Below are 27,067 nucleotides of genomic sequence, written 5' to 3'. Positions count from 1 at the left end.
CTTTATATTTTTTTCATGTTTTTCTGTATATATTTTCCTTTCCTATTGAATAAAAATTCAGTTGCTAGGCAGCACTTGTCTGAGTCTCTTCTTATGTTCCCGTGTTGAATTTACGCTGTTCGTACTTCATTTGGCAATGGAACCAGTAGGTTGTTAGCATTAGCATCCGTGCGTTTCTTGCTTGCATCGGCAATGTGAGAAGGAGACAACACATTCCCTCAAATAAGAACAGTATTTAAATATGGTTGTGCTGATTTCTAGGCCATTTTACGTAACTTGGAAGCATGAAAATTGCATTGCAAGTTGGCGTGTATAAGTGGGGCAGTTCTTTTATCGAAGACATACTCCAACATGCATGTCTTGTGGTGCGTGTACCGCTGGCATGCATGTCTAACGTCTGGGTATGTCATGCACAGACATGCAGAGTCCAGGATTCTGTAAGCAGGATACAGTAAATAAAAAGAGCATGTTTATGCCACGGGGTACATCTAACTGACCTGGACGGGAACAAACAGTAGGTACTGTTTCTTCACAGTCCCATGTCAAGCGCTGTTTGTTCCCATCTTAAATTTTACACAATTTTTTTTTACATGTATGGATATTGGAATTGGAATTTTATCGCTGACAATTATTTGGTAAAATTTGTACACACTGTGTGGACCCTTAGTCATGCTTTCTTTCATTTCTTTTTTTAGTGCTACTGATAGCCATAGCCACTGGCAGGCCTTAGCCAGGAATTCTTTTCCGGAGGAGGGGGGGGGGGGGGGCACTTGTCGAACTCTCCCCTTGAAAAATATCTATGCCTATTAACACCATCCTTCATCCCAATTTCGGAGGGTAGGAGGTGTCCAGACTCCTAGCCCTCCCCCCCCCCCCCCCTCCAGTTACGGGCTTGGCCACAGAATGCTCAATGTCAAATTGAATTAAAAACTACTATGCATATTTTTTTTCTGAGCTATCTTGTCCTGAAAATTGTGAAATAAAGTACAGTACAACAAATAACGAAACTGTAAGTCATGAAAAAATTCGTAAACAGCGGTTGGGTGCTCAAGCCGACAGTTCGACAAGTAGAGTTGTCTTCCAGGCTAGAATATACAGCCTTGAAGGCAAGTCCATTTACTGAAATGTTCCTTCAATCACACAATCCCTGTTTACGAGTTTTTTCACCGCAAGCTTCCATCTTCCCCTTTCTGACGTTTTTTGGATTTCAATTGTCAGGGTTATGATAGCCAGCCATAGTCTCTGAAATTGAGTTGCTGTTTTTACTTTGACTTAGTACCCTCAGTCAAAGTGTGCCAGTAGTTTGATTATACTCATAGGCATGCATACAGGGAGACAGGGAGAGGCAGTGGAATTGCCCCCTTCTGCCGTCCCCCCTGTTGATATAAGAGAATGCCAAGTCAGCTCTATACTTTTACTCCATTGTGCTCTTTCTATCGTTGTTTCAAATGCAGGGTTAAGGCCATGCAGGTTTCTGGTGACAATGGTGGCCAAGGTCACTTAATGTTACATTCAAGAATTTCTTACTTTGCACTTCTACTCCTGGAAAAAAGCTGGGGACCAAATGCAGGCCACTGTGGGAAGCACACCACTGGCTCGTTTTAATTTTTGCATCTGTTGTGAAACTTGTTTTATTTGGGCTCAAACAATTCGGGAACAAGGTCGCTGCAACGATACCTTGCTTCCCCACTAAAGAACCCTGTGCACGCTTCCGAACATAATTCATCCTTGTCAAGATTGAGACTGTTATGCAAGAGACAGGTGCAGCCATTGCTGTGAGGAAAGAGATGCAGACAAAGTCGCACCTTGATTTGGAGGTTGTTGCTTGCAGAGAACGTGCTAGTGCTGTATGACCAATACTGCACCGCTCCGGGGGTCACTGCGCCTTGGAACTTGGTCAGGGCAGAGGACTGCTGTCGAGGATTCCGTTGACTGCAGTACTTGTGCCTCAGGCTGGCTGGCACTGTTAGGCCAAAGAGTGAACGAATCTTGACGATTTCATTTGCGTTTTACTGGTCGTGAATTGTGACATTCGTCAAACCTTGCAACGTGTCTCGCTAAGAGTGTTGTTTCTTATAGCTACAGCTGATGAGAAAACGGTCTATTATCATCATTGATCAGAAGGGGGGGGGGGGGGGTTTGAAGTTTCCATTGTTCAGTTCTTGTTCTGTTCCTTCAAATTCTTTGTTCCATTCAATGATAACTAACTTTTTACAGTGTTTACCATTCAGTAATGCAGCATTGATTGAACAAACTAACAACCAAATTACCTCCAAAATGTAATAATGGGAAAAAGTTTTGCTTTGAATTATACAGTAATACATATATCACAGCGAAACCTCGATAAGTTTAATATTCATGGCCTTATATACATAGCAGTACACATAAAGAAAGCAAGGGAGCACACTGCTTATAGCGCCAGATTTCATCAGCTGACCCACAATTACTTGTACCTTCCAAAGAGTCCTTATATCTTCAATTTTTTTTCTGTGATCTGTTTATGCCTTTGAGAACAAAGGCTTCAGAACATGCAGTGTTATGATGAAAAATGTATGATGCTACGAATTCTTGGATCTAAACATTACTTTACAGTAACAGCAAGAACATTAGATTATTTATCTAGTATTAAAGTTTTATTTCATTCAGTATACTTCTAGCATTATTTTATTTGTACTTAACAGTGTTTACAAAATGTACTCCTTTGCCCATAATTCGACCTTGGTTCAAGGAGAGTCGACCCGCCACTGCGGTCTAGTGGCTAAGGAACTTGGCTGCTGACCCGCAAGCCGGGGGATCGAATGCCGGACATGGCGGCTGCATTTTCGATGGAGGCAATAATGCTCGAGGTCCGTCTGCTTAGATTTAGGTGCATGTTAAAGAATCCCAGGTGGTCGAGATTTCTGGAGTCCTCCATGACGGTGTCTCTCATAATCATATATTGGTTTTGGGACGTTAAACCCCAACAATTAGATTAATATTAAGAAAAATCAGCATAAAATCAATGCACCTCAAGGATGAGGTGTGAAACAAATACCTTGCCTGCTACTCAATGATTATGTGAACAGACACTGATAACTAGGAAAGTATAGGGGATGTTATTAAAGTAATTTAAATGGAAATGTGAAAAAAGTGGACGCAAGGATAACTTGCTGCCGGCGGGTACAGAACTGCAATCTTCGAAGAGCGTGGGCAATGCTCTACTAACTGAGCTATGATGGTGCTCATCTCTCAGTTCACTTTATCGGGCACATATGTGCATTTCAATGTGGGAGTGCAACCCAGCATCACCAGTAGCCATTACGGCAAGTGTGGAACACATTTCTTGCCTGTTAGCGTCACTACTGCATTCTTACTATGTTTTTTCTACTGATAATATCCCCAATACTTTCCTTGGCACCTTTTTCTGTTCGTGAAAATATACTCGTGCATAATGTGATGAGATGGCAGAAGAAATGGTGCATGTCACACATTCTTGAAAGGTGACGTGTTTGTATAACATTAAGATGCATGCTAAATAAAACAGTAGATGGGTATGTATTTGTCCTTGCTTTTCAAATGACAAAGAATTTTTTCACTGTTTAAACAAGAGGAACAAGCAGAAATAGCTCACGCACCTCGACATATTTTCTTTGGAAGGTGAAGGAGGTCCTGGGCTGTTCGCAGTTTTTCAATGTCAGGATCCTCATCCGCAAGGACATTGGTAATGTCCACCAGCGTCAAAGCTCCAGATCTGGTATTCAGTGCATCGATGACATCCTTGGAGCCGATGGCGAAGATGGGCACATCTGAAATGAAATTTATGAATGTAATATCGTACTCAAACATTCAATGTTTAAGAGCTTTGGCTTGTTAAGTGCTTGGTGGTGTCTGATGATTCAAAATAGAAGGCGCAAAGAAGACGACGGACGAAAAGTGAGATGTTTTTCACCTTCTTTTTTGGCATCTTCTTAGCACTTCCTATTTTGAATCGTGCATTACCAACACACCCAGTTGTTCACTCTCACATCATAGAATATTACTACATTTTGACACTTTTAAGCAATGCATAGATATAGAAAAAATTCCATGGGATAACAAAAGTGCATTCCATGATGGTATCAGTATATTTTTGTAGTTAGATGGTTGAACTACACTTTGCGCTTCAAGTATTTCAGAAGCACACATAAAAACATTAGTTCGTGCTTTTCTTGTGCTTTGCTAGCATGCAATTGAACACGTATTATATTTCAGTCCATGCTCACATAATTACATTTACAAAAAGTACTCATTCATAAACCCATATTGGCACAGCCTGACAGGGTTGCCAACTATATGCTAAATGCCGTACTTGCAGGGTATTCTCGGAATTTTTTGGTCAGCGTATGGTAGTAGGGCTGTGGCATAGGGTAGCTTCAACGTTTCGCTCGTCGTTGATTAGGGGAAAATGTAGAAGATCCGCACAACCTATCTGACGTTACAGTTATGGAGTGATATGAATTGATTGATGATGATGATTTGTGGGGTTTAACGTCCCGAAACCACGATCAGATTATGAGAAACGCCGTGGTGGAACGCCGAAAATTTTGACCACCTGGGGTGCTTTAACTTACGTGCACCCAAATCAGCACACGGGCCTACAACTTTTCCACCTCCATCGAAAATGCAGCCACCGCAGCCGGGATTCGATCCCACGACCTGCAGGTCATGAGCCGAGTACCATAGCCACTAGACCACTGCGGCAGTGGCGGAGACTAAAGATAATACATCAAACATCCTTGTGCTAGTTTTTTAAATGTGAAGCATTTCTTAGAGAACTTCGGTGGCTTTGAGCGTATCTATCTATCCATCTATCTAGCCGCCTATGACCTTTAGGTCTTCTGGCTGTTTTGTTAGTTGTATCGATAAACAAATTTGGTATGGCATAACATGACTGTATGACGACCATAATTGACTAGTCATAACATGATTTTCATGACTTGTATGTCAAAAATGTCACGATTTACATCTCATGGTCTTGCTGCTCTTGCGGTGGTTTCATTCACATTAAATGTTGAAAAATTGGTATGATATGACATGACTGCATGGTTAACACAAGTGACAGACCATAACATAAAAAACATTACATGTATGTCATGTAAGTCATAAGTCATGACTACATGTCACACTCATGGTGCGCTCACGGTCGTTTCACTAGCTTCACATGTACCAAATTTCGTATTATGGGACACGAAAGCATGACGAAGGTATATAACTGGTGCAAACATGATATAGTCAGGAGATGCGTGTCATGTTAGAACATGACTACATGCCACACTCATAATGCACTCACGGCAGTTTGGCTAGCTTAACATGTACCGAATTCGGTTTACTTGACATGATAATCAGGACATGCATGTCATGTAAGAACATGACTACATACCACGCTCATGAGTTGCTCGCGGCCGTTTCGCTAGCTTCACATACACCAAATTTGGTGTTCATGACGTGAATAGACGATGAAGGTAAATGACTGGTACAAACATGATAATCATGACATGCGTGTCATGTAAGAACATGACAACATGCCTCGTCCATGATGCACTCGCGGCTGTTTCGCCAGCTCCGCATATACCAAATGTATCACGTGGCGTAAATAGACGACCAAGGTAAATGACACATCCAAACTTGATAATCATGATATGCGTGCCATGTAGAGCATGACTCCATGGTACACTCATAGTGTGCTCACGGCCGTTTCACGAGCTCCATTTATACCAAATTTGGTATTACGTGACGTAAATGGATGAGAAATGTATATGACTGGTCCAAACATAATGATCATGATATGCATGTCATGTAAAACATGCTTACATGTTACGCTCATAATGCACTCGCTGTGGTTTTCCTAGCTCAACATATACCATAGTTGGTATTACGTGACGCGAATAGACGACGAAGGCAAATGACACGTCCAAACATGGAAGTCATGTACAGTGTAATTCGCCTCTGCCTCGTAACCTTGTGCTGAATTTAAAGTGACATATCAACCTTGCCCATTCGTGCTTCACATATCATCGATTCCCACTGTATGTGGGATCTGCCAATTTTTTTGGGGGGGGGGGAGGGGGGGTGCAATTTTCTCTCTGTGTTGTCTCCCATCTGTTCACTGCATGGAGGGGCTTGGTGATGTCTGATGATGGTCAGCTTTAGTTTCCGAGGTGAAAGCTTCAAATGCACATCATACGCGAAAAATGATGGTTGGCCTCTATGGGATCGTTGCACGAAATCATCATGATATAGCAACGCCGTCTCGTGACGTCATTGTGGCAGGACATATTGCCGGAATTCGTAAAGGCATTGTGACGTCACTGTGGCATCACAATGTGACCTGAAGTAATGGTGTCATCAGATATCGTTGTCGCACGGTAATATGTGGCCGATCTGGATGGCACCCCATACAACAGAATGTTGTATAGTGTATGTTATCAGTACGCTATCATTGTTACAAGGCACTTTTTCTAGATATAGGGTAAAACGCAGGGTAATAAAAAAAGCTGCGTAGTGTAAAGTAGGGTAATTTTGACCTTGGTGTAGGGTATTTTCCAAAAAAATTATTTGGAAACACTGCGTGGCCGCTGCTTGTAACTGCTCCAAGTGCAGTCGTAATGAGGCCATCACATTGTTGACTAGTTACAAGTGCCGCTTGTGTAAAAAGTAAAATGATTTTCAAACTGTCATTGGGCATTGCTTTATGCTTGTTCATTCTTACATGCACTTTGCAAAGCAGGGGTGAAGAGTATGTTTACGAATTGCTAGGCCATTTTACTCATACGTGAAAACGTGAACTTGCATCCCTAGAACTATAATAAATGCTTGGACAATGGTAACAATAACAACGTTAATGATAATAATGTCTACAGTCACACTGCTGCATAACAAACACTTGTCAGTGTAATTACTCGAGACTTAGGGAGGGAGGACAGGTGGTGTTAAACATGAAAGAAGACTCGAGTCACGAATGAGAATTAACTGATATATGCGGATTGATAGATAGTTGGGAAATTATTCAAATGCCAATTTTCGGATGGGAAAATTGCTAAGCGGCAGGTTTCGTTTTCAGCTGTTCAATGGAAAATTATAATGCTAAAGAAATTGGGAAAGATAGTACACCTCAAGGGCAACATCAAGCATTGCAGGTAAGGACTGTGCAGTTAAACTTGCAGATAGTTTAACAAACTGATAAGTTTAATGTTGAAATACTATTCTATGCTTACTTTTTTCTAAAGTACACCGTACCTGGATGCGTCACCCTGAACTTGTTGAGAGCCTCCTCAACCTGGCGTCCATTTGAATGCACTCCACCAGCAGCTTTCTTCCTCAGGTTGAGGTACAGCACCACCTGAAGCCCAATAATTGGAAATAGCAGATGGGACATATACATGACCAGAACTGCGGCCTTTTCTTTCTAGATTCGATTACTGGGCAGTCGTGACTTGTATTTAATATGACCTTGCATTAGCTGAATAAAAAAAAGTGACCCTTATGTTTATACAGATGCCAGATAACCTGCAAAGCCAACAGCTGCTCCCCCACCCTCCATGCTATGCCATAAGTGCTGCTTATTCATAATTGGGTAAAAGAAAAGAAATAATTTACATTTCCAATTCTGTGCCGCTGTTGAAAAATCTTTTTTTCGATTTTGCACCTTCGCTGTCATTATATAGCTCTTTCGACCTAGACATTTAACTTGGCCACAATCACCATTAAGCACATACCCTGCTAGCAACACCAGGTCGTTCGTCCATGGTTGAAATGTGATTAGTGACGAGAGTGTTGAGCATGTTGAACACATCCTGGTCACTGTCTGTACCAACAGCATCTGAATCAAAAAGAAAGCACATAAGAAAATGTCATATGAACTGGTTGCTGAAGTTGGGGCTTCAAATAATTGTGTTTGTGCTCGCAGCTTTTCAAGGATATGGTTCTGAAGTTATGATGGCCAGCTGAACTTGTTTGACAGGCTATTCAATGTGTGACACTACATTGTCACGTTATGGAGTTACAGTCAAGTTCAAAACTTCAGTTTCAGGCATATGGGAACTGAATTCCTTTCTTGCACTCGCCACACAGCTAGTCCTTTTGTGACAGAAAAATTTGTTGCACCAATCTACAAATATGCTGTTGGTCCTAGAACAATAGAACGATAATATAATACCAAGAATTGTGCTACAATGCTAGTGTTATTTGCTGTGCTTTTTACCATTAGTGCATGCTGCAAAAAGCATGTTTGGTTATGTGATATTGCTTTTTTTTACATTACATAGTTGTCTTGCTTTCCCATGCACTGGTATGACTTGTCCAATTCATTCAAGTGAAAAATAAGGCTGACAAAGCTATGGTTGACCCATGAAGTATCAATGATGCACGCACTTGTATCTGCATACAGCCTTGGCACGGTGTTGCCCAAGAAGTTTTTAAACAGCCACTGAATCATTTTGGGACAAAAATGCTGGACAAAGCTGAATTCACTGCATGTCACACAACCTGTTGTTTTTAAATGTTTCCACAATAACATTGTTCATTATTTCTTACCATGGTTATTAACTGCTTTGTTCATGCATTATGTATATGGCACGCTTATGTTCAATCGCTTTAACTGCTCTGTGCATGAGGTGGCCATGTTCCTCTTAAGCTGCTCAACGCAGATTTTTCACCTGGTTTTTTTGCAACTTTGTTGCAAAATAAACTCAACTCAACTCAACCTGTACAACTGAGTGCTTAACTGAATCAATTTCCATATTATTTTGTGTTTGTGTTATGAGAATGTAGCACTGCAGAAACTAGTTTATGAAAAATTATACGTCATAGCTTGCTGAAAATACAGGTGCTCACTGCAGCCGACATGTAAAAAAATTCCTACCATATAATAGACATATATTGTCGGACGTTCAAAACAGTTGCACTCTTTTCAGCCATAATCTCAGCAAAACATGGTTGCTTTTTGTCACCAAAAATCTTCCAGTGAAAGACGCAAATGCATAATGAAGTGAAACAGCATGGCACACCACGCATCAATTCAACTTGTATGCCCTGCCAACTCATGAAAAATTTGGGCAGCTTTTCTGTTTTGATCGATGACAGGGACAGTTCTCTGAGCGTCTCTTTTATGAATTCTTTACGAGATTGGCGTGCATGCTGTGGCATGCATGAGAATTGCAGCTCGAAATGACTCACTGATATCGCCTAGGTCGTGCAGATACAGGGCGGCACATCCAGCACATCCTCCAGCACCGCTGTCCTTGATGATGTCACGCAACACATCGCTTTGACGCTTGCTGGCAAACAGGCTTACGGTGCTGATTCCTGTTTGGAACTTCAGCGTCCTTGTGACCATTCTGCAAGAACAAGTGTTGAATGCAGCTTATTATTGTACTTGGACAGATGCACAAGAATTTCTATAAGTTGTCGGTAAAAAAGTTATTTGTGCTAAACCGTTCCTAACGTTTCCCTTAAGGAGAAATGGCATAAGCAATGAGCCGTGTGAGTTGACACAGTATGAAACCAAATGCATAAGTTAGCAGTCAACCGCTGCTGCCAATAAAAAGCACTGGGAAGCTAGGGACTTCTTTAAAATGGCACGCAGATAAAAAAAAATTAAATGGTCAATGATAGGTGCTCCTTTAATACATTACCTTCTTCAACACAGGGATGGCCGTGCCATCTATGATTACATGCAAAACAATTGGAATAAACTTTGTCGCAAACCTGCAAGCAGGCTTGGTGGTAAAGTAATGGTTAGAATTTTAGTTTAGGTGCCAGTTTGCCGTAGATTGCTCAAGTTTTACTGAATAGTAGCAGCATGTAGAGGGATTTGTCTCTTGACACAGGCTGGTGCAGCTTGACAGCTTTCACGTCACTGAGTGAGACTGTACCATTTTGCACTACGTCTATAGTTTTTGAGGAATCTGGTTGGCCCTAAAAGTAAAATAAATAATGAAATATATCAGTATAGTACCACAAAGATTAGACAATCTGTCATCTTTCTGCAAGGTGTATCTGTATGACAGACTTTTTTTCCATTGAAAGTGTACCGTATCACAGATGCTCTGTCTACAATTTATACCTTGCAGTTTATGCACTATACAATAGAAAATGAAAGCATTTTTTTACAGATAGTAAATATGCAGTATAAATTATATTAGATATTAGAAGACTTCTGCAGAGGCCTTACCCATGGATGGACGTATATAAATCAAGCACTTAGATGCATACTCCATGCACAGTTGTCACTCAGGATGCGGTGCTTTAAAGTCTGTCACTGACTGAGGTCACAAATTTTTGATCATTCGTTAAATATTGTTGCTCGCTTTGGAATCTATAGTCTGCTCCTGTCATGCATTTATATGAATAGGTAAAGGACATACACATGTACTCATTTTAAGAAAATGCCTAGGAGCAACTATACAAAAAAAATACTAAAGCTTGTAAGAGGGGACAGACACACTATTGGACGAATTACAACTGCCTGAGCAGCCAAATTTAATAAACAGAAGAAAACTGTTGCTGTTTCATTACTACAATGGCAGGAATATTAAAGAAGCAGCTAGTGCCTGAATACAAAGTTAACTTTGTAACTTTTTAAAGTTTCACAAGTTCAGCTACCCAGGTTTTCTGCCATTACACGGTTATCTTTATGAAAAATTTAAAAAATGAAACATGGCGATGGAAAATATCTTGCAGCAACGGAAGAGTGCAGTCATCAAAACAAGTCTGTGAAGGCGAATTGGGTTGAAATGTGCCTCTGGAACACGATTGAAGGCTCCTAAGCACTACTAAGTCAAGGCTTATTCATTGCCAGCAAGTTTGCTTAGATGTTGCTTATTTGCAGGTTTGTTTATAATATTTTGTATTATTTTATTATCTTTCATGCCTGCATCGTTCGATACTTGTATGTAATTTATAGTGGTGCTACACCTCATACAGTGGAATCTTCTCCTTAAATAACAAAAATATTAAACTGATAAAAAGACTATTCTACAAGCAAGGCCGGTGGTGTTTACACAACCGATATGTTGTCAGTGTCCTCTCAAAAATCCTGAGGCAAAAAGATAAGTAGTATAAGAGCGCTGAGTAAGAAAAAAGCCACAGGCCTGCACGGCTCAGTTGCTGTTTGTGACCGAACATGATGCTGGTTGTGGTTCCCTGTTACCTTATAAGGGGGTGAAATGAAAAGTCACTTGTGCACTGAGGCTGAGATTCACGGTAAAGGGAATTTCAGTACAAATTTGGGAAGACAAAAAGGAAAGGGTTGAGTGACGAAGTTGCCTAAGAGAGCCTTCGATGTTGAGAAGTTTACACACTCAGAGATCAGCCAGGCGATATTTTACTACCAGGTTGCTAACAGAGAGGTCTAAAGTTTAAAATTGGCACATATAGCAGCATTAAGGGCAATTTATTCCAGCAACTGGGCCCATGTGTTGGTCTGCACAAAAATGAGAATGGCGTGCATCTCAGTTGAGACAATGAACTGGCATTCACCTTATGAACAAGTCGTACTGTCATTCACGAGTATTGTGATTGCGTTTCTTAGTTTTCTATCACTTCCAGGAGAACAGCAGACAGGACAACCTTGTGGCATCAGGCAGTCAGGCTGGTAAAGTGTTGTACTTCCACTGTTCAAAAATTTTGCATATTGTCTGTTTCTCTTGGATTCTTATTTTGTCTCTGCATATTACAAGTACAGTCAACTCTCGTTAATTCAAACTCGGAGGGACCTCTGAATTTAGTTTGAATAATCAGAAGTTCTCAGATAGTATATGGCTCTAAGCAAGGTGACACATTGATTTCATCACATTTTTAAATTTTTTAAGCAATTTTAAACCCTAATTTTACCCAATAAACACAAAGCAGAGGTGTAAGGTCCACAAGTTTATTGGCCATTTATTACTAATCAGACCTATTAAAGAAATCGTTAATTGCCAACCGCTTTTTCGCTATATGTGTCTTCAGTACAAAGCTCTCTATACCAGTTGAGAAGTATCACATGTATGTGCATCATTTATAACATTTATTTACTAGCAAAGCCTTTTTTCTTGATGCCTGGGGAGCTTATTTTTTGTTTTTAGACTTTTAGGATTATAAAGCATACAAACTTTGAAGTAGTAGTAGGAAAGCAGCTAATATTTTCCGGTATAGAACCACAAAACAAATGAATTAACAAAGTGATGAAGTTTGAATTAAGGGGCTTTTAAATACATTGAAAAGATAGAGGGCCAATCAAAAAATTGAATTTTGTTTTAATTAACCAATAGTATGAATTATCAGAGTTTTAATTATTACAACTATACTGTAAATATACTTTGTTTTTTTATTGACCATTTCAGAACTGCCTGCCTGTAGCTTATCCACTCCTAAAATGAATGGATGACGTCTCTAGTAGGGTTTTATTGACGCTGCAGTCATCTTTTTCTCTTTGTATGATTGCATTGTGAAGACAGGCTTCTTGTAATAAGTTTTAATTTGTTAAATATACACAGCTCCAAATAGCTGGAAGTGTCATTTGCTGTATAACGGAATAAAGCCCATGAAACATGTTATTTGATACCTTATATTCCATGAATGAATAGTATTTCTACACGCAAAGAGATTATATTTTGATGGTTCTCACATATACTACTTCAAAGTTCAAATGCGCAATATCAAGAAGTTTTTCAACTGGGGAAAACATTGTTTTATGTTTATGATATAGCTGCTTATAAAGCATGTATTTTCTCCTAGTACTTTTCAATAATGCCCTCTGTAATAACTTATAGTCACATAAAACAAATGCCAGATTCACCTGCATATACTCGCATCTTGTGGTCACTAGACATTTTGGTCATTTAGGCTTCTAGTTTCTGATGTGTAATCACATGAACTGATATTTCACTTTCCCATATAGCAGGGTAGGTAGTTGTTCAACTTGGCTAACATAAAACGAGGAAAAGTCACACTTACGCAAGGATTTCACTTTGCAGAGCTTTCCTCTCCTCATCGTTAACGACCTCTGTTGAAGTATCCAGCACTACTAACAAATCCGTGGGCGTTTCACATTCGGCTAAATTCAAAGAACAGGAAAAAAAAATTTGTGAACCAGAGGCATTAGCAGCTGATAATATAGCGAATTATGAAAGGTCATGTGTGTATGCAGTGATGAAGAAACCTGATGCCAATGAGCATTATATGCTACAGAATACAAGGTCACTAACAAACAAAATCTAGCTTTCACATTATGGACACTAGAACCACAATGCTAGCGGAATGTCAGCAAAGTACATTACTAAGGATGTGTCCTTCAATGAGCTGGCTGCTGATACTTTGTCACAAAAGTTCTGCCCGGTAACATATATGTAACATACTGAATGTTTGCCTTTGGGAACATAACATGAACAGTGTGTCATGAGGAGAAGATATACTTACGCTCATTTTCGTTCACACTAACTGGACATGCATCATTGTTCTGGGAATCTGCAAAGAGAAAAACAGCACATTACTACTTTGAGTGCCAAATGAATATGCACTGATTGATTGCATTTAGAACATGTAGATATATGTTATGACTACCAATGTTTGAAACATTTCAGAAATGCATGGTCAACCTGTTTCATCAAGCTTGTCGCCTTTAATTAACATGCTCAAAGAAATTATACTTAGTACCCAGCACAGAAATTTACTTGTGGGCGCTTTTCAATACTAGGAACTCTATTTGCATTCCTGACTCTCTGTAGGTAAAATATTTTTTTTAATATATTCATACTTATTGTTGCTGCGGGCTAAACTATAGCCTCGTTAGTAAAATACTGTTGGAAGCCAAGTGAATTAACCACTGAGCTGTCATACATATAATTCACATCCTTAAAATTTTATTCAAGGTGTTTAAAGACATGTCTGTGAATCACCATGTAATCTATAACATTTTCATTGTTATTGAACTGATCTGGCTTTCTACTCAGCAACTACTCTAATACATAGCCGAGTGCTTTTCACGAAAATGACTTCCAGTCTGGTGCAGAAGATAAATTGATGAACAGCAGGTTGCCGCTTCATGCATGCTGCTCACCCCTGTCGTCACCAAGCTTGGCTTGGAAAATGTTCCAGGTATTTGCCACACGTTCTTTTGCTAAAGCTTCCTTGTTTGGGACGCCAATGACAAGGCCCGAGTGTGCCAGTGTTATGGCAAAGTTGTCGATCTGTTCGCGCAGTTCTCTGCTGCTGCTGATTCTGCCAAAGAGCTCACGACGCTTGCAGTGGGTGGTGGTTTGTGATGCTCCAGTGGCTATGCCTTTTGGCCCATAGTACAGCCTCAGCACAGTGCTCAGATTCCAGGTTCGCATTTCTGGGAGCTCACTCAGTGCCTTGCCTAGGATGAGGCCTGTGCAAAAGTTCCAAGAGATTCATGAATAGTCAATGTCATCTATCCTGAATTGGATAATTCAAATGGTTGATTAACAAGATGTATATGTGCTATGCACATTAACAAATTAATAGAGCTGTGCAAAGAGCAAAATATTGGGTGCAAAACAATTTCGAATATTGAAGTGTCAGTGCAAATCAAATCAAGCATTTTTCGAATATTTTTCGACCATTTCTTACATTCCTTGAAGTAAAAAAAAAAGTTGGAGAGAACACCTAAGCATTCTTATGAGATATCAAGTGTTTGAAGATGAAGTGCTGGTGGGGTGGTTGCATTATTGTATAAAAATTAGGCAATGCAGAGGCTTAGTTGCATTTATGTACATGATTTGGTGCAACCAAAGAGTTGCCGACAACACTTGCGAACAAGGCTCAGACGCTATATCCTCAGCATCTCCTCCTCTTTCAACATGTGTGGAAGCCCAACTGATGTGGTGGTCAAGGACGTGCGCCCTTCAAATTCGTAGTTCCCAATCTGCATCGTAGATGTCAATATATATAAAAAATATGAAATTTCGGACGCCAAAAATTTTAGGTGTCCAATTTTTTGGGCTTCTTGTTTACAAGAAGTAAGCATCTACACATAAAATCAGAAATTTCGCAAATGTGTCTTCCTTTTTTGTAAAGCGCATTGAGGTTCTTTTTGTGTTTCATGATAGAGGGCCTAGCTGTGAAACACTATCCAAAAGATAATTTACTGGTAATGACAAGAATGAGTGTGCACTAGTAATTCCATGCGACACTGGCTGGCAAACACTGCAGAGAAGCTGCCCCAGTGGACGGCCACTGCTTAGAGTGTTGCGCAGTTCGTGCATTTACTTGTCCACACGGAATTCAGTAAGTGAAAACTTTGTTGCATGAGTGTAGTTTGGCAGTATTATAAACATTGCTGCTGAAAGATAACACTTTACCGTGGTGCAAAAAAAAAAAAAAAACTGCTGTGGTTGAACGTGGTCAAACCAAGTTTGACAAGTGATAGCTCAACTCTGCTTGCTGTTGGAAAGGAGGAGACCATTAGTTTAAGAGAGATATTTAACTTTATTGCGTGTTTTGGCTTAGGCAAGAATGATGAGAAGCATACATACTTTGACTACATGCTGTGGCAAGAAAGCCAACATGTTGCATCACAAGACAAAAAAGCCACCTGCATTTTCCCCTGGGGGAACTCGAGTAAATGTGTTGCAGAGTGGTGGGGATATCGCATGAATGTTGCGTGATTGGGTATAGTTTGGGAATGCTTAATTGTTATTTCGTCTTTATTATTCTTATTTGTTGAACGAAGGAGAAGCGCTGCCTCGAACGAGTGGTGGGACGCTGATGTTGGGTAGTTCCCCGTTACAGGTTAAAGGTATCGTTGCTTCCATCGAATCTACTCGAGTCAAGCAAAGCGTCAAGTCAAGTGAAAGCCAAATAAAGATGCCCTTGACTGAATTCCAAATGTGCGATTCAGTGCCTAAATATGGCACTGAATAGTGGCCAGTGAACGGTTGTGCAGCGCAAGCGGTCAATTTTTACAAGCAGATGCTGCCTGTGTCAGCCTTGTGTAACGAGATAGAGGGGGGAGCGACAGCAGGCACAAGACGCGAGCATGCACAGTGGGGGTGTAGACGACACTGCTGACGCCGAATTAGTGAGTAGGTGCGACTTTATATGCCATGCATTCAAAACACAGACACTACTCGCCATTGTATGTGCTTTCAGCTTGAACGCGTAATGAACTTACATACAGCCTGCGCCTCTGGCGGTGGCGGCGGGATAGACTAACTCAGACTTGCTCTTCACGTTTGCAAACACGGCGTGCTTCCATTTGCTGGTAGGTATTTCTTAAGCATTGATCTCAGCTGAGCTTGAAAGAAAAATGTATGCGCACAGGCATTCTTCCTCGGTTTGTACTAGGAGTAGTATACCGTATATATTCTTGTAATGCCCACATGTATTTTCCCAAAATTTGAGTTTAAAAGCATATGCATGACCATAACACGGAGAAAGGGCTACAACAATATCTTTTCGTAAAAATTTTCGCTGGTACATCTCTGTATTGGCTTTCAGTACTCGCTAGCTTTTCAGACAAATGAAAAAAAAAAAATTCCCTTTTTTTTGCTTCTAAGCCACTGTTGGCACATCATTGCATGACGGCAGTGAGAAAAGTTCTTTTGCTTAATGAAGCACCAGATCCATTCATTGTTGGCTGTAAAAGCTCTAACCAAAATGCCTTTGTATTCGTCGATGTCCAACACTTTCATGGACAGTATCGTTGAAATGAAATGGCATACAGTCAAACCTCAATATATCGAACACGGATATATCGAATTATTGCCTATATCGGACGGTTCCTATATCACGCGGGAAATCGCATGCATTATTGATTTTTTATTTCGAACAAAGTTTGACATTTAATGGATATATCGAACTCAGCCACACCAAACCGCCCGCGCTCCATTGACAGGCGGCGAGCTTTCCCGCAACTCTCGAAAGTAGCGGTAGAGCGGTGGGTGTTTACGAATGCTGAACACATCGATGGCGCCGAGAGCGCCCCTTTAACGTAGCGGCAGACACGCGCCGCAGCCTTGCGATAGAGGTTCTTGAATAAGGAAAGTGAAGAGAAAAGCGCGGAGCTGATTTTCTTTCAATACGAAGGCACCGATACGGCTTCGCGCGGGGGAAGGGGGAGCTTCCATGCTCGATAAATGAGGATGACTTGATCAACATGATGGTATGCAAAGGACATGACAAGTCTACAGACTATTTTCACATGAAATAAAGTGTGATAGTTTGTGAAAGAAGTCATCTTTTCTTAAGAATACTGTCAGCAAAGCGTCATGCCAATGCTAATTGAGATTTCTGAAAGCCATTTCAAGAGTTGCAATGCATCAATATGAGCCTAAAACATGCATATTTATTATATCAAATTATCGATATGTCAAGCTATTTTGCATGCCCTTCGAGTTCAACATATTTGGGACCGACTGTATCTACCAATGATGCTATATGTGTATTACTTTATTGACATATATGGGTTTAGCATTTCTGTGTAGCATCAATATTTGCATGTTGCGGTTTTTAAGAAAAATCCGGCGACAGATGCCACTATCTATCCATTATCTATGCACAGGCATGCCTACTGGCTGTTTGCCTTTACTTTCCCTAGCAGGTTACTGTAACTGCAGTGCCGTCTATCAAAAGTAGCACTTACCATCGATGGCACCAGTGATTTGGGCCAGTGTGCATGATGTGTTTGTGTCACCGTCTAGCTTGTACTCAAGGAAGCAGCCATTTTCGAGCCATTTGCCCTTCATTCCCATAGAGTCTCTCAGCTCTGCTCTTGGAACGGTAAGGGAGGCACTCGCCAGTAGCGCTGCGGAAAATAAAGCAAGTTGATGCATTTGTAAATAACCAGCACAGCTTGCTCAAAATAAAAGGAAGCTCAAATATTTTCTTGTTATGTTATCTATAGGTTATGGAAACTGTCTTGTGGTGGAATTACTTTGGCCTGCCCAAAGCTTTAGAAAAGAAGGACAAATTTAAGACGAAAAGCGTTGAGCTAAGCACGAGCACTCATAGCCTGTGCAGCCAGTCGAACAGATTCATTCATTGATTATAGCCTAAAGTCTTTGTCCTCAATCACAAATTGTGCCGTGTACAACTGAAAGGAAATGTCAATAGAGCCAATGTTTAGAGCCAATTGAATATTGGCTCTAAATGAGATACTAATTAAGTATAATTAAGTATATTAGGCTTGAATATGACATGCATGCTTTAAAAATGACAGCAAGATTTTTTTTGTTGTAGAGGCAGAGGAGGTGAGTGTTATAAAAGATGTCCTTCTATCAGCAATACTACTAATAATTGTTAGGTTTTAACATCTCAAAACAACCATATGATTGTGAGAGTATGCCTTAGCGGAGGGCTCCAAAAATTTAGACCACCTGGGGTTTTTTAACGTGCACCTAAATCTAAGTAAACCGACCTCAAGCGTTTTCGCCTCCATTGAAAATGTAGCCGCTGCAGTCAGGATTCAATCCTGCGACTACCGGGTCAGCAGCGGAGTGCCTTAGCCACTAGACTATCCTGGTTGGTCTTTTATGAGTAAGTGGCATTGCTGAAAGAATCTGTAGCCATGGTGCCCCGCTTCAGGCATGCCAGAAAGGCAGTTTAAATTGTGCAGAAATCCTATTATGTAGCATACTTACGCAATGCTCATAGTCCTCTTAACTTCTCACTGCAGCGTGAGTGAAGAAGGCTGAACTACTCACATCCAAGGGTGGCGGCGTAGAGTGGATTGAGGGTTCCATCGCTAATGCCATCTTCCACGTTCACTGAAGGCACACTCTTCAGCACATCTTTTATGGTCTTGGGCTGCAGGTCCGTATGCACAGCTGCGATACCGAGCAGTGTTCTGCCGATTGCCACAACACTGCCATCCTTTCGGCCGGTCACACTTAACACGCCTTCCTCACGTGGTAACTTCTTAAGTTCGTCATCCTCCCTGAAAATGACATTGAAAACGAGACTGAATAAATAAATAAATAAATAAATAAATGGTCAGCAAGCCGAGAAGAAGAATCCTTTTTAGTTGCGGTGAGCATAACTTATTATATATATGTAGCTAGGATTTTATGTTACTCTGGGAAAATGACTGCAACATATGCATTCAGATTCCTAATGAAGGCATAGCTATGCTCCAAGGAAGAAGTAACAGTACACAAGATGAGGGCAGATAAGCGCATGTGAGAAAGCCACCATACTGTAGGCAAAATTTGAAAGTTTTCTCATACAGTGATTTGGGAGTGCAGTGGAATACTTATTAGTCAAGATTAACTTTTCATTATGGCATTTCCAATGAGTTCCTGAATGTTAGCTTGAGACACGAACATTAGGAATTTATTAATAGGTCTTTAGTAGTTTTGCAGTGACTGTCTAACTGAAATGTCAAAATATTCAGGACTGGCAATAAAGGAATAATGTGACCACTATGTGTCAAATTTATAGCTGTGACAGCCTATTTGTGTGGGATAATTACTGATCCCAATGCATGAATACAGTGGGACACCAGGGTGCAATAAAATATTGTAATGAACACGTATAGTGCCGGCAGCTAAAATAACTATTTATTTTGAGTGAACTTGTGCCCGTCAACAAAATACACAGATGTTTTCCTGAGCTCGCTAGTGAAAAACTTCGTCAACTTATTCTTCTAGTATCTCACTGAGTGTCACTCCTTCAAAAAGCCACCAGCTCGTAGTATGTTGACAGGCGCAGTGTAGCGTTGCATGGCGTGTCTTGCTTGTCAGTTGGTGTGGTGGAATTCATAAATGCAGGAAGTGATGCAAGACTACAGTGGGTGTCTAACATGCGGCAATATCATGATTGGTTATGGCGAGCTCAAGTAGATGTTTCTCAAGGTATGTGTGTTGAACAGGTGATGTTCATGTGAAGTGAAACAGTTACAGTGAAACTTCATTATAACAAACTTGAAGGGACCCCCAGTAAAAGTTTGTTAAAGTGAAAATTTGCTGAACCAATATGCTAGTTATGTTTCCACCTGTTATAAAAGTAAAGAAAATATCACCTCACTGAAATTATAGTTGAACTTTTTTTTTGCAATGCTATTTTAGTTCTAATATTTTGCTACACTTTCGCACTTAGGACTGCAGTGATAATGAATTGAGTCACAGGGTCCAAGCTCTCATAAACCTTCTCTGGCATGACGCTTTGCTGGGAAGTGAAGGACTTCACATTTTGCAGGTGCATTAGCTCTTCTTTGGCTGATATTCCTAGTGATTCCTCTATGATGGTTACTTCTTCCTCCTCTTTTTCCTTGGGTAAGATGCTTGTTACAATTTCTTTTGTAGGCAGAGTGGCACATGTCTCAACACAAGAGTCACAGGCGATATAGCAGTCCTCAAAACGTGAGGTGCTGTCGGCAACAAGTATTTCAAACATTTTCCGACCAATAAGACGTGAGAGGCTTAGGATGGTGGCACAAAATAAGTTTGTAGAGCTGAAATGTGCTCTGCACTAATTTTGTTGAACTGAAACACATTAGCATAGGCTTCAACGGCGCTTCAGCAGGGATTTTAAAAACTTTCGTACGACAGAATAGTTCATCTAGCTGACATTCGTTCAGGTGGTATTTTACTGTGCTTAGTTTTTGGAAAGCCTATTCACTTCATTAGTGAAGTTTATTTTCAATTTTTCAAATGTTTAATTTAGTTTACACTAGAATATGGGATAAAAATTTTGCACCCATGTTGGGTACAGAATTTTTAGAACAATATTGAAAATGTGAGAGAGATCAAATCAAAATTCATTGTTTGCATCTTGAACGAATATTAGCACAACGAAGTCGGGGACGGGAAAAGACAAACTACTATGCTGACTTATTTGTGTTATTAATTGTTTGCATTGTTAATTATTAACAGGCTTTTTCGGTCACATCTGTCCTGTGTCTTTCTGTGCTTCTGATGTTTTTATATCTGTAACCATTTGCTTCTGAAATCACGAGGGTTGTGTGTAAAGTGCAAGAAAAGACCCAGTGACTTCTGTGATGACTTTGATGAACTCTTCTGCAAAGCTTGAGCATTTTCTTTTTTCAGGTGTGAATGTTTATGAGTCTCAAACGTTCCTGTTGATTGGACATTTATATTGCAATAAAGTAGACTCTCAGCTATAGTAAACGGAATTTCTTTGAATATAATTGCTTCCTAAATGGAACGACTGCCTTCAGCAGGATTTGTTTTATGCTTGGATTCTGCACCCCTGTTCATCTCTCAGTAAAAGGAGCTAATGTTAAATGAAACACATCGTTCTGGTCTCTTTAGTTTCTATTTAACAAAACTCTATACTTAATACTTGAATTAGCTATGCACTTGTGTGTATTTTTCAATGCTGCGATTAAATTTGTGAAAAGCAATTCATGTGTCACTGTTGTGCTGTTTTGTGATTACTGGTAACATCTCAATTAAAAGTGCTATATAAGAGCCATAGTGCTAAGTAATCAGCCATAGTCACAGGTATGCACCAACATTTTCTTAAACAAATTTGATAAATTCAGAAAAGGAGGGGGGTGGATTGTCAAGTGTTTTTTTAACTTTACAATCTGCATGTCAATTTTTTTTCATGGACTTCACAAATTTCAATGAATATTTCCTTAAGGTATGTACGGATATACAAAGCTCTGTTTATACATCTAATAAAAGTTCTAATAACTTCTCACACAAAAAGAAATCCTTAAAGTTAGTTATGTGCCTAAATAAATCCATATATTGTTAATTTATTCTAGTTTCATTCTCTTTTCACTGTGATACATTTGTTTGCATAAGATTGTGATGAACAATAGTACACACAAGTGTGGGACGTAAACAACATAAACCGAGGATGATGAATCTCTCATTAACCTTTATGCACCACTTATCAAGAGCATATTTGGAAAATGGAGCTATTTTGCATCAGTACATGGCTCGCACAAGTTGTTACTTATTTGAAGCTGATATGAGTGGTTATATGCAGCTAACAGTACTGACCAATGACTTGACAGATCTGAAGTGAATGGCTCCCACTTCAATAGGACTGCCCTAATGCCTCACGCATGGCTCCCCTTTTATGCACTACCACTGAGTGGAATTATGAAAATAGCTTATGGTATGTGCGTAACAGAGCGAGCTGTGTTTACCTTTTGCTTATGCACAGTGAGGAATAAGCAGTGCTAATCCTAACGCTAGATACTTGTGTTTGCTGCTCTGCCCTTATGTACTAAATCTCGATGTGTAAAAATCTGCTTAGAAATTTTAGCTAGATAGCAACAAAGACACATGAACATTTCAAGCAACAAGCTCTAAGTTGAGAAAGAATTGTGCACTAATATATGAAAATTTGTATTTGTACCTGAATGGTAATAGCACCTAATATTTCTTAATAAGTAATTTGGTAGGATACTGTATAACTACCTCCTCAACATGGTCATGTCCCTAATTTATTATACAAAGATTTACTATAACCACTCACTTCACGGAGTATGTGTCAAAACGGTCGTGCCGCACCAACGTCTTATTGACGTTGTGTGCCAGGCTAAACATCAGAAAGCAGAGATCGTCATCCCTACGGAGCGGGTCATCCAAGAGCTCATCAGGTTTGACGATGGGTCTCCCCAGGTTGGCCGTCAAAGCATCCAGGACCTGGTGCAAGACATTGCGCTCCTTGTCAGCATTGTTCACATCCTTGATGCCAAGACCCTCCCACTGGTAGTCGTCATGGAAGAAGCTGCACCGCAAAAATGCAGAGACGAGTCTCTGAAAACGGTCTGCTTTGCATAACCCCTTCTAATCTTTCTAAGTGTGGCTTTATCAGTGCTCAATCATTAATTTAGGAAGTTTTCTGTAACAGACATTGTACTTCTCTAGTGATCACAGGTCGCACTTCTGTAACTTCTGTAGTAATCACTACAGAAATGTGATTGATACATTTTATTTTCGCTTCACTTTTTTATCACTGGCATGAGAACCAATCGATCAATCAATCAATCAGATATTTACTTACATCAATTTATTACAATTTCTAACTAATTGAATTGTGAGAAATTTCTCATCACTAGCGTGAGAATCAGTCAATCAGATTTTCACTCACAATAATTACTTAAAATTTATAACGAATCAAATTATGGGAAATTCATCGTGAAGCAGTTGCCATGCAGCAATTGTTCGAACATTGCACTGAAGCAGTTGTGAGTTGGTCGAGCTCTAACTGCTTAAAGGGACACTAAGGGCAAATATTAAGTGAATTTTGATTGTTGAAATAGCTGTCCAGAATGCATGCAGTGCTACTTCTGTGTTGAGGGAGTGCCAATTTCGGAAAACAAATCACATTTTAGTGGTGTGCATCCCATTAACGCACTTATCACCTGCCTTAGAGCGATTTTTCCCATGTCTCTATTGGGTGTGTTCCAGTTTTTAGATAGCACGTAGACAGTCTACGCAGAGTGCTTAGAAGACAACACCGAGCCCATGTTGTCCGAAAACTGGAACACGTCTGGACGGCGTTTACGTGACTTGGTGTCACCTCGCACCGAGAAGAGAAAGCCAAAATAAACAAATGTAACAGTTGTATTTTCTGACTTATTTCATGTTGAAATCTAAAAAAGTTAAACATTACTCGCATTGAGCGTCTGGAGAAGCATCTGCTTATGTGCAGATGACCATTCAGAAAAGATTGGATCTATTTGAGCGAATCACTGAGCTGCCATCTTGTTTACAAAGCACAGTAGCCTGCATCGTATTTGTCTACGATGCGATCATCTCAGAGCTGTCTACTTTGTCGGTTACGTGAGAGTTTGAATGGGTCTTAAGATGACCGCTGTCCATTTAACTGTCTATTTAGCCGTAAACGATGAGTATTCGAATACACCCATTGTTTTGCCCAGCGTTGCCCCCCTTTACTGCATGGCTGACGACACCAATAGCTAGCAGAGCGAAAGTAGCGGGAGTCGCAGCACGAACAATAGTCATTGAACAATTTTCTGCTTGTTTGCTTTAACTGGACTCCACTAAATGACACCGCCTATCAAGCCTAACCAGGCAAAATGGAACTTTCAAGCCACTCGCATCATTTCTCATAATAATGCCAGGCGGTTGTTCTTTCTATGAATCAAGCAGAATGAACAAGCAGCATTTTAGGGGCCAAGCTCCTTATGGCGTGGCTTGTGTGTTCCTCATAGTACATAACCACCAGTGGCACATACCCGAAATAGCGGTCCTTACGATTTTGACCTCCAAAGTGGTTCCGGTGAGAGATTTCTTCTGTGCTTTGTTGAACAATAAAAGATTGTGCTCAATGCACATGTTAATGGCTGCTAAGGGGGAATGAGAGACAGGAGCATTCGGCATTTAGGTAACGCACACGCTGCGATCCCCATTAGCAGCTATTGGCATGTACATTGAGCACGATCTGACAAGAAAGGGTTGCTACGTTATACTCGCTGGGTGTAACCTCCTTGGTTTTAGAAAGGTTTAGCGAGCGTTGGGCCGCATAGTCATGAATACAGTGAACTAGTATATACCATGAACTCGAGGTGGTTAAAGGTGGGAAGTAAACCCGAAGCGCAAGCCGTAAGAAAGTGTGCATGTGCCACCTCCCGTTTAGTCCTTGAAATGTCCGCTGGATGGCGGTGCTTCTATATGGAGAATATATTATGAAAAGATGCGAGATTGTGGTACTTGGAGTGCTGAATAGATGGACGAACGGACACACGGACAGATGCATGGATGGACGCATGAACGGACACAGGCGCGGATGCATGGACGAACGCAGGGACGGACACACGAACAGATGCACGTACGGACGGGTGGATGGACGCATAAACGGTTACACAGATGTACGCAGGAACGGACGGAAGCAAGAACGAATGGACGGACGAATGCTTCGCCCCACTCCCCATCATTCACTCCGTGGATATGCTGCCATTTTTTTATTACATCCATTGATACACGGATGGTTCGTTTTTTTATTGTTACCAGTTTGATTAGTAGTGATTAATACTAGTCAGATGCTCTCACGTCATCCGGATCATTTACAGAATGTCCCACTCGTAGTGCACGTTGTGTGATACATTTACCTTAGTTTCTTGGTAAGTAGGGCACTGCTGTTGTTAATATTGTCGTTTTAGATGTTGCCATAAACTGATCCTTCATTGTGACACAAATTGTTATTTTCCTTTAGTGTCCCTTTAAGAAAAAAAAAAAAAAAAGGTGCAACACCAGTGGGAGCCATATTTTCTATGCATGCATAGACTGGCCAGTCAACTAATCACATTGATAGCAACAAACTAGTGTAAAAAACATGACATCAGTCGACAGGACAAAATGCTTGCGGACACCTTTGACATGATGCATTTACGGGCGAGTACTTGTCCTGTCATGCTTTTTGTGTTGTGCTTGTTCTAAATGATTCTCTCCATTTTAATTAATACGGTCAACTCATGAGTGTCAAGACACTTAATAATCAGATGCAGTGTAATATAAGATGAATTATCACATGAATTAGCCTGGCTTTAGGTTACTGTGATATTATTGTTTGATCTGAAATAGGACGGATTGTCGTATCGATCATCAGGTTCAATAGCCAAGCCTAAACACAACGAACCTCAATTTGACTAAGTCTACAATTTTAGAATCTTTAAAGGGACACTAAAGTCAAATAATAATTTTTGTCAGATTGAAAGCTCAATGTATGACAACATCAAAAATGACAATATTATCAAAACAGTGCCCTTCTTACCGAGAAATTAAAGTAAATGCACAAGAACACAAGCGCCACAGTAGGACATTTTCAAATTGATCCCCATGACATCAGGCGGACCGCCTACAATCATTCAGTAGTAATCGATCTAAGTGCACAAAATAAAGAACCTCTCGTGCATTAGAGACGCAACAAAATGCTGCTTGTTCGTTTATGTTTGATTTACGGAAAAAATAACCGCCGGACGCTACTATGGGGAATGGCGCGAGCGGTTCAAAAATTCAATTTTCGCGTGGTTACATGAAACGGGTGGTGCCATATAGCGGGGGCGCAGTTAAAACAAAAATGTCTGCAATCTCGAAGCCAATGGCGGGAAATTTATCAATGGCCGTTGCTGCTGCTGTTGCTCCCACTGCTTCGGTTTGCTGCTTCGGTTTGCTAATTTTTGCACAATAAAGCCGGGCAATGTTGTGCATGGCAACAGTGACGCGAGACGATCCGGTCGGTCCACTTCTTGAGGCGGGTAACTTAAAGCGCGCTAACCCGATGCGGAGCACTAAAACGTGATTTCATTTCAAAATAGACCCTTTTTTGGCACAAAAGTAACACTACCAGGTTTCTGGGCCACCATTTCAACAATCAATGTCAACTTAATAGTTGAGTTTAACGTCCCTTTAATTTCCCTTAATTTGCTTAACAGAAAGCCATGTATTTCTTTCTCTGTCTAATGAAGCAAATTTAAGCCGAAGTTTTCAATTATCAGCATTCTCATGAATCGAATACGTGTACCTGATCTCAGCAAACACTTATCGCAGGAAAATCAATCTTTCAAGAATATTTCAGCCTGGAAATGCTGATAACCAGCAAGAACATTAAAAAAAAAAAAACAAAGAAAGAAAAAGAAAGAAGAAAAAAAGTCATCAAGCAAATGGAGTGCTCAGTGTTATATTCATTTTGTTCAGTAAAAGTGAACTGCGCTCCTCAGCTCGCTATGTCGCCAACCACATCATTGCACCAAAGATCTGCAGTCTCATTTGCTGACGCCAGCCGACTAATAATGGATTCAGTGCTATGTATACATGAATTTCTATTCACAATAGTGGTAAAAAACAAATTGCAATGAATGGAATGGAACACACCACTATGCTGTGTCACATTTTTCTCACAAATGATGTGGGCAATACTGTACCATATTGAGTTGCGAAGGCCTACCGACTAATTTACTGGCTTTGGATCTAGTCCCCTCTATGAATGAGCATTGCAAGTGCATTAACATATGATAGTGTGGCCACTGGCAAATGTACAAGTATAGTAATCATAGAATTTGCCTTCAATATAATGACTATCACTTATCACCAACAATTGTATTGCAATAAGGATGTAAATTAAACCATCTACCTGGGGGAATGTGTGATGTGATGCTGTCATA

General features: G+C 40.3%; 1 protein-coding gene across 1 annotated transcript in view; it reads right to left on the bottom strand.

Moving 5' to 3' along the window:
• The window catches only part of LOC119178794 (uncharacterized), a 39,230-nt gene that overhangs the window by 6,419 nt on the left and 5,744 nt on the right, over positions 1 to 27,067 (bottom strand). Inside the window, exons 4-14 of the mRNA XM_037430047.2 lie at positions 22,414 to 22,668; positions 18,663 to 18,895; positions 17,603 to 17,764; positions 14,057 to 14,368; positions 13,417 to 13,464; positions 12,955 to 13,054; positions 9,193 to 9,353; positions 7,734 to 7,837; positions 7,255 to 7,357; positions 3,615 to 3,785; positions 1,806 to 1,963 (exon numbers count right to left, since the gene is read on the bottom strand). Of these exons, the coding sequence (XP_037285944.2) occupies positions 1,806 to 1,963; positions 3,615 to 3,785; positions 7,255 to 7,357; positions 7,734 to 7,837; positions 9,193 to 9,353; positions 12,955 to 13,054; positions 13,417 to 13,464; positions 14,057 to 14,368; positions 17,603 to 17,764; positions 18,663 to 18,895; positions 22,414 to 22,668 (1,807 nt within the window). The remainder of the gene's footprint in view (positions 1 to 1,805; positions 1,964 to 3,614; positions 3,786 to 7,254; positions 7,358 to 7,733; positions 7,838 to 9,192; positions 9,354 to 12,954; positions 13,055 to 13,416; positions 13,465 to 14,056; positions 14,369 to 17,602; positions 17,765 to 18,662; positions 18,896 to 22,413; positions 22,669 to 27,067) is intronic.

Source organism: Rhipicephalus microplus, chromosome 1, assembly GCF_043290135.1.
Source record: "Rhipicephalus microplus isolate Deutch F79 chromosome 1, USDA_Rmic, whole genome shotgun sequence".
Classification (NCBI taxonomy): Eukaryota; Metazoa; Arthropoda; class Arachnida; order Ixodida; family Ixodidae; genus Rhipicephalus; species Rhipicephalus microplus.
This window is presented reverse-complemented; position numbering and strand designations above follow the sequence as displayed.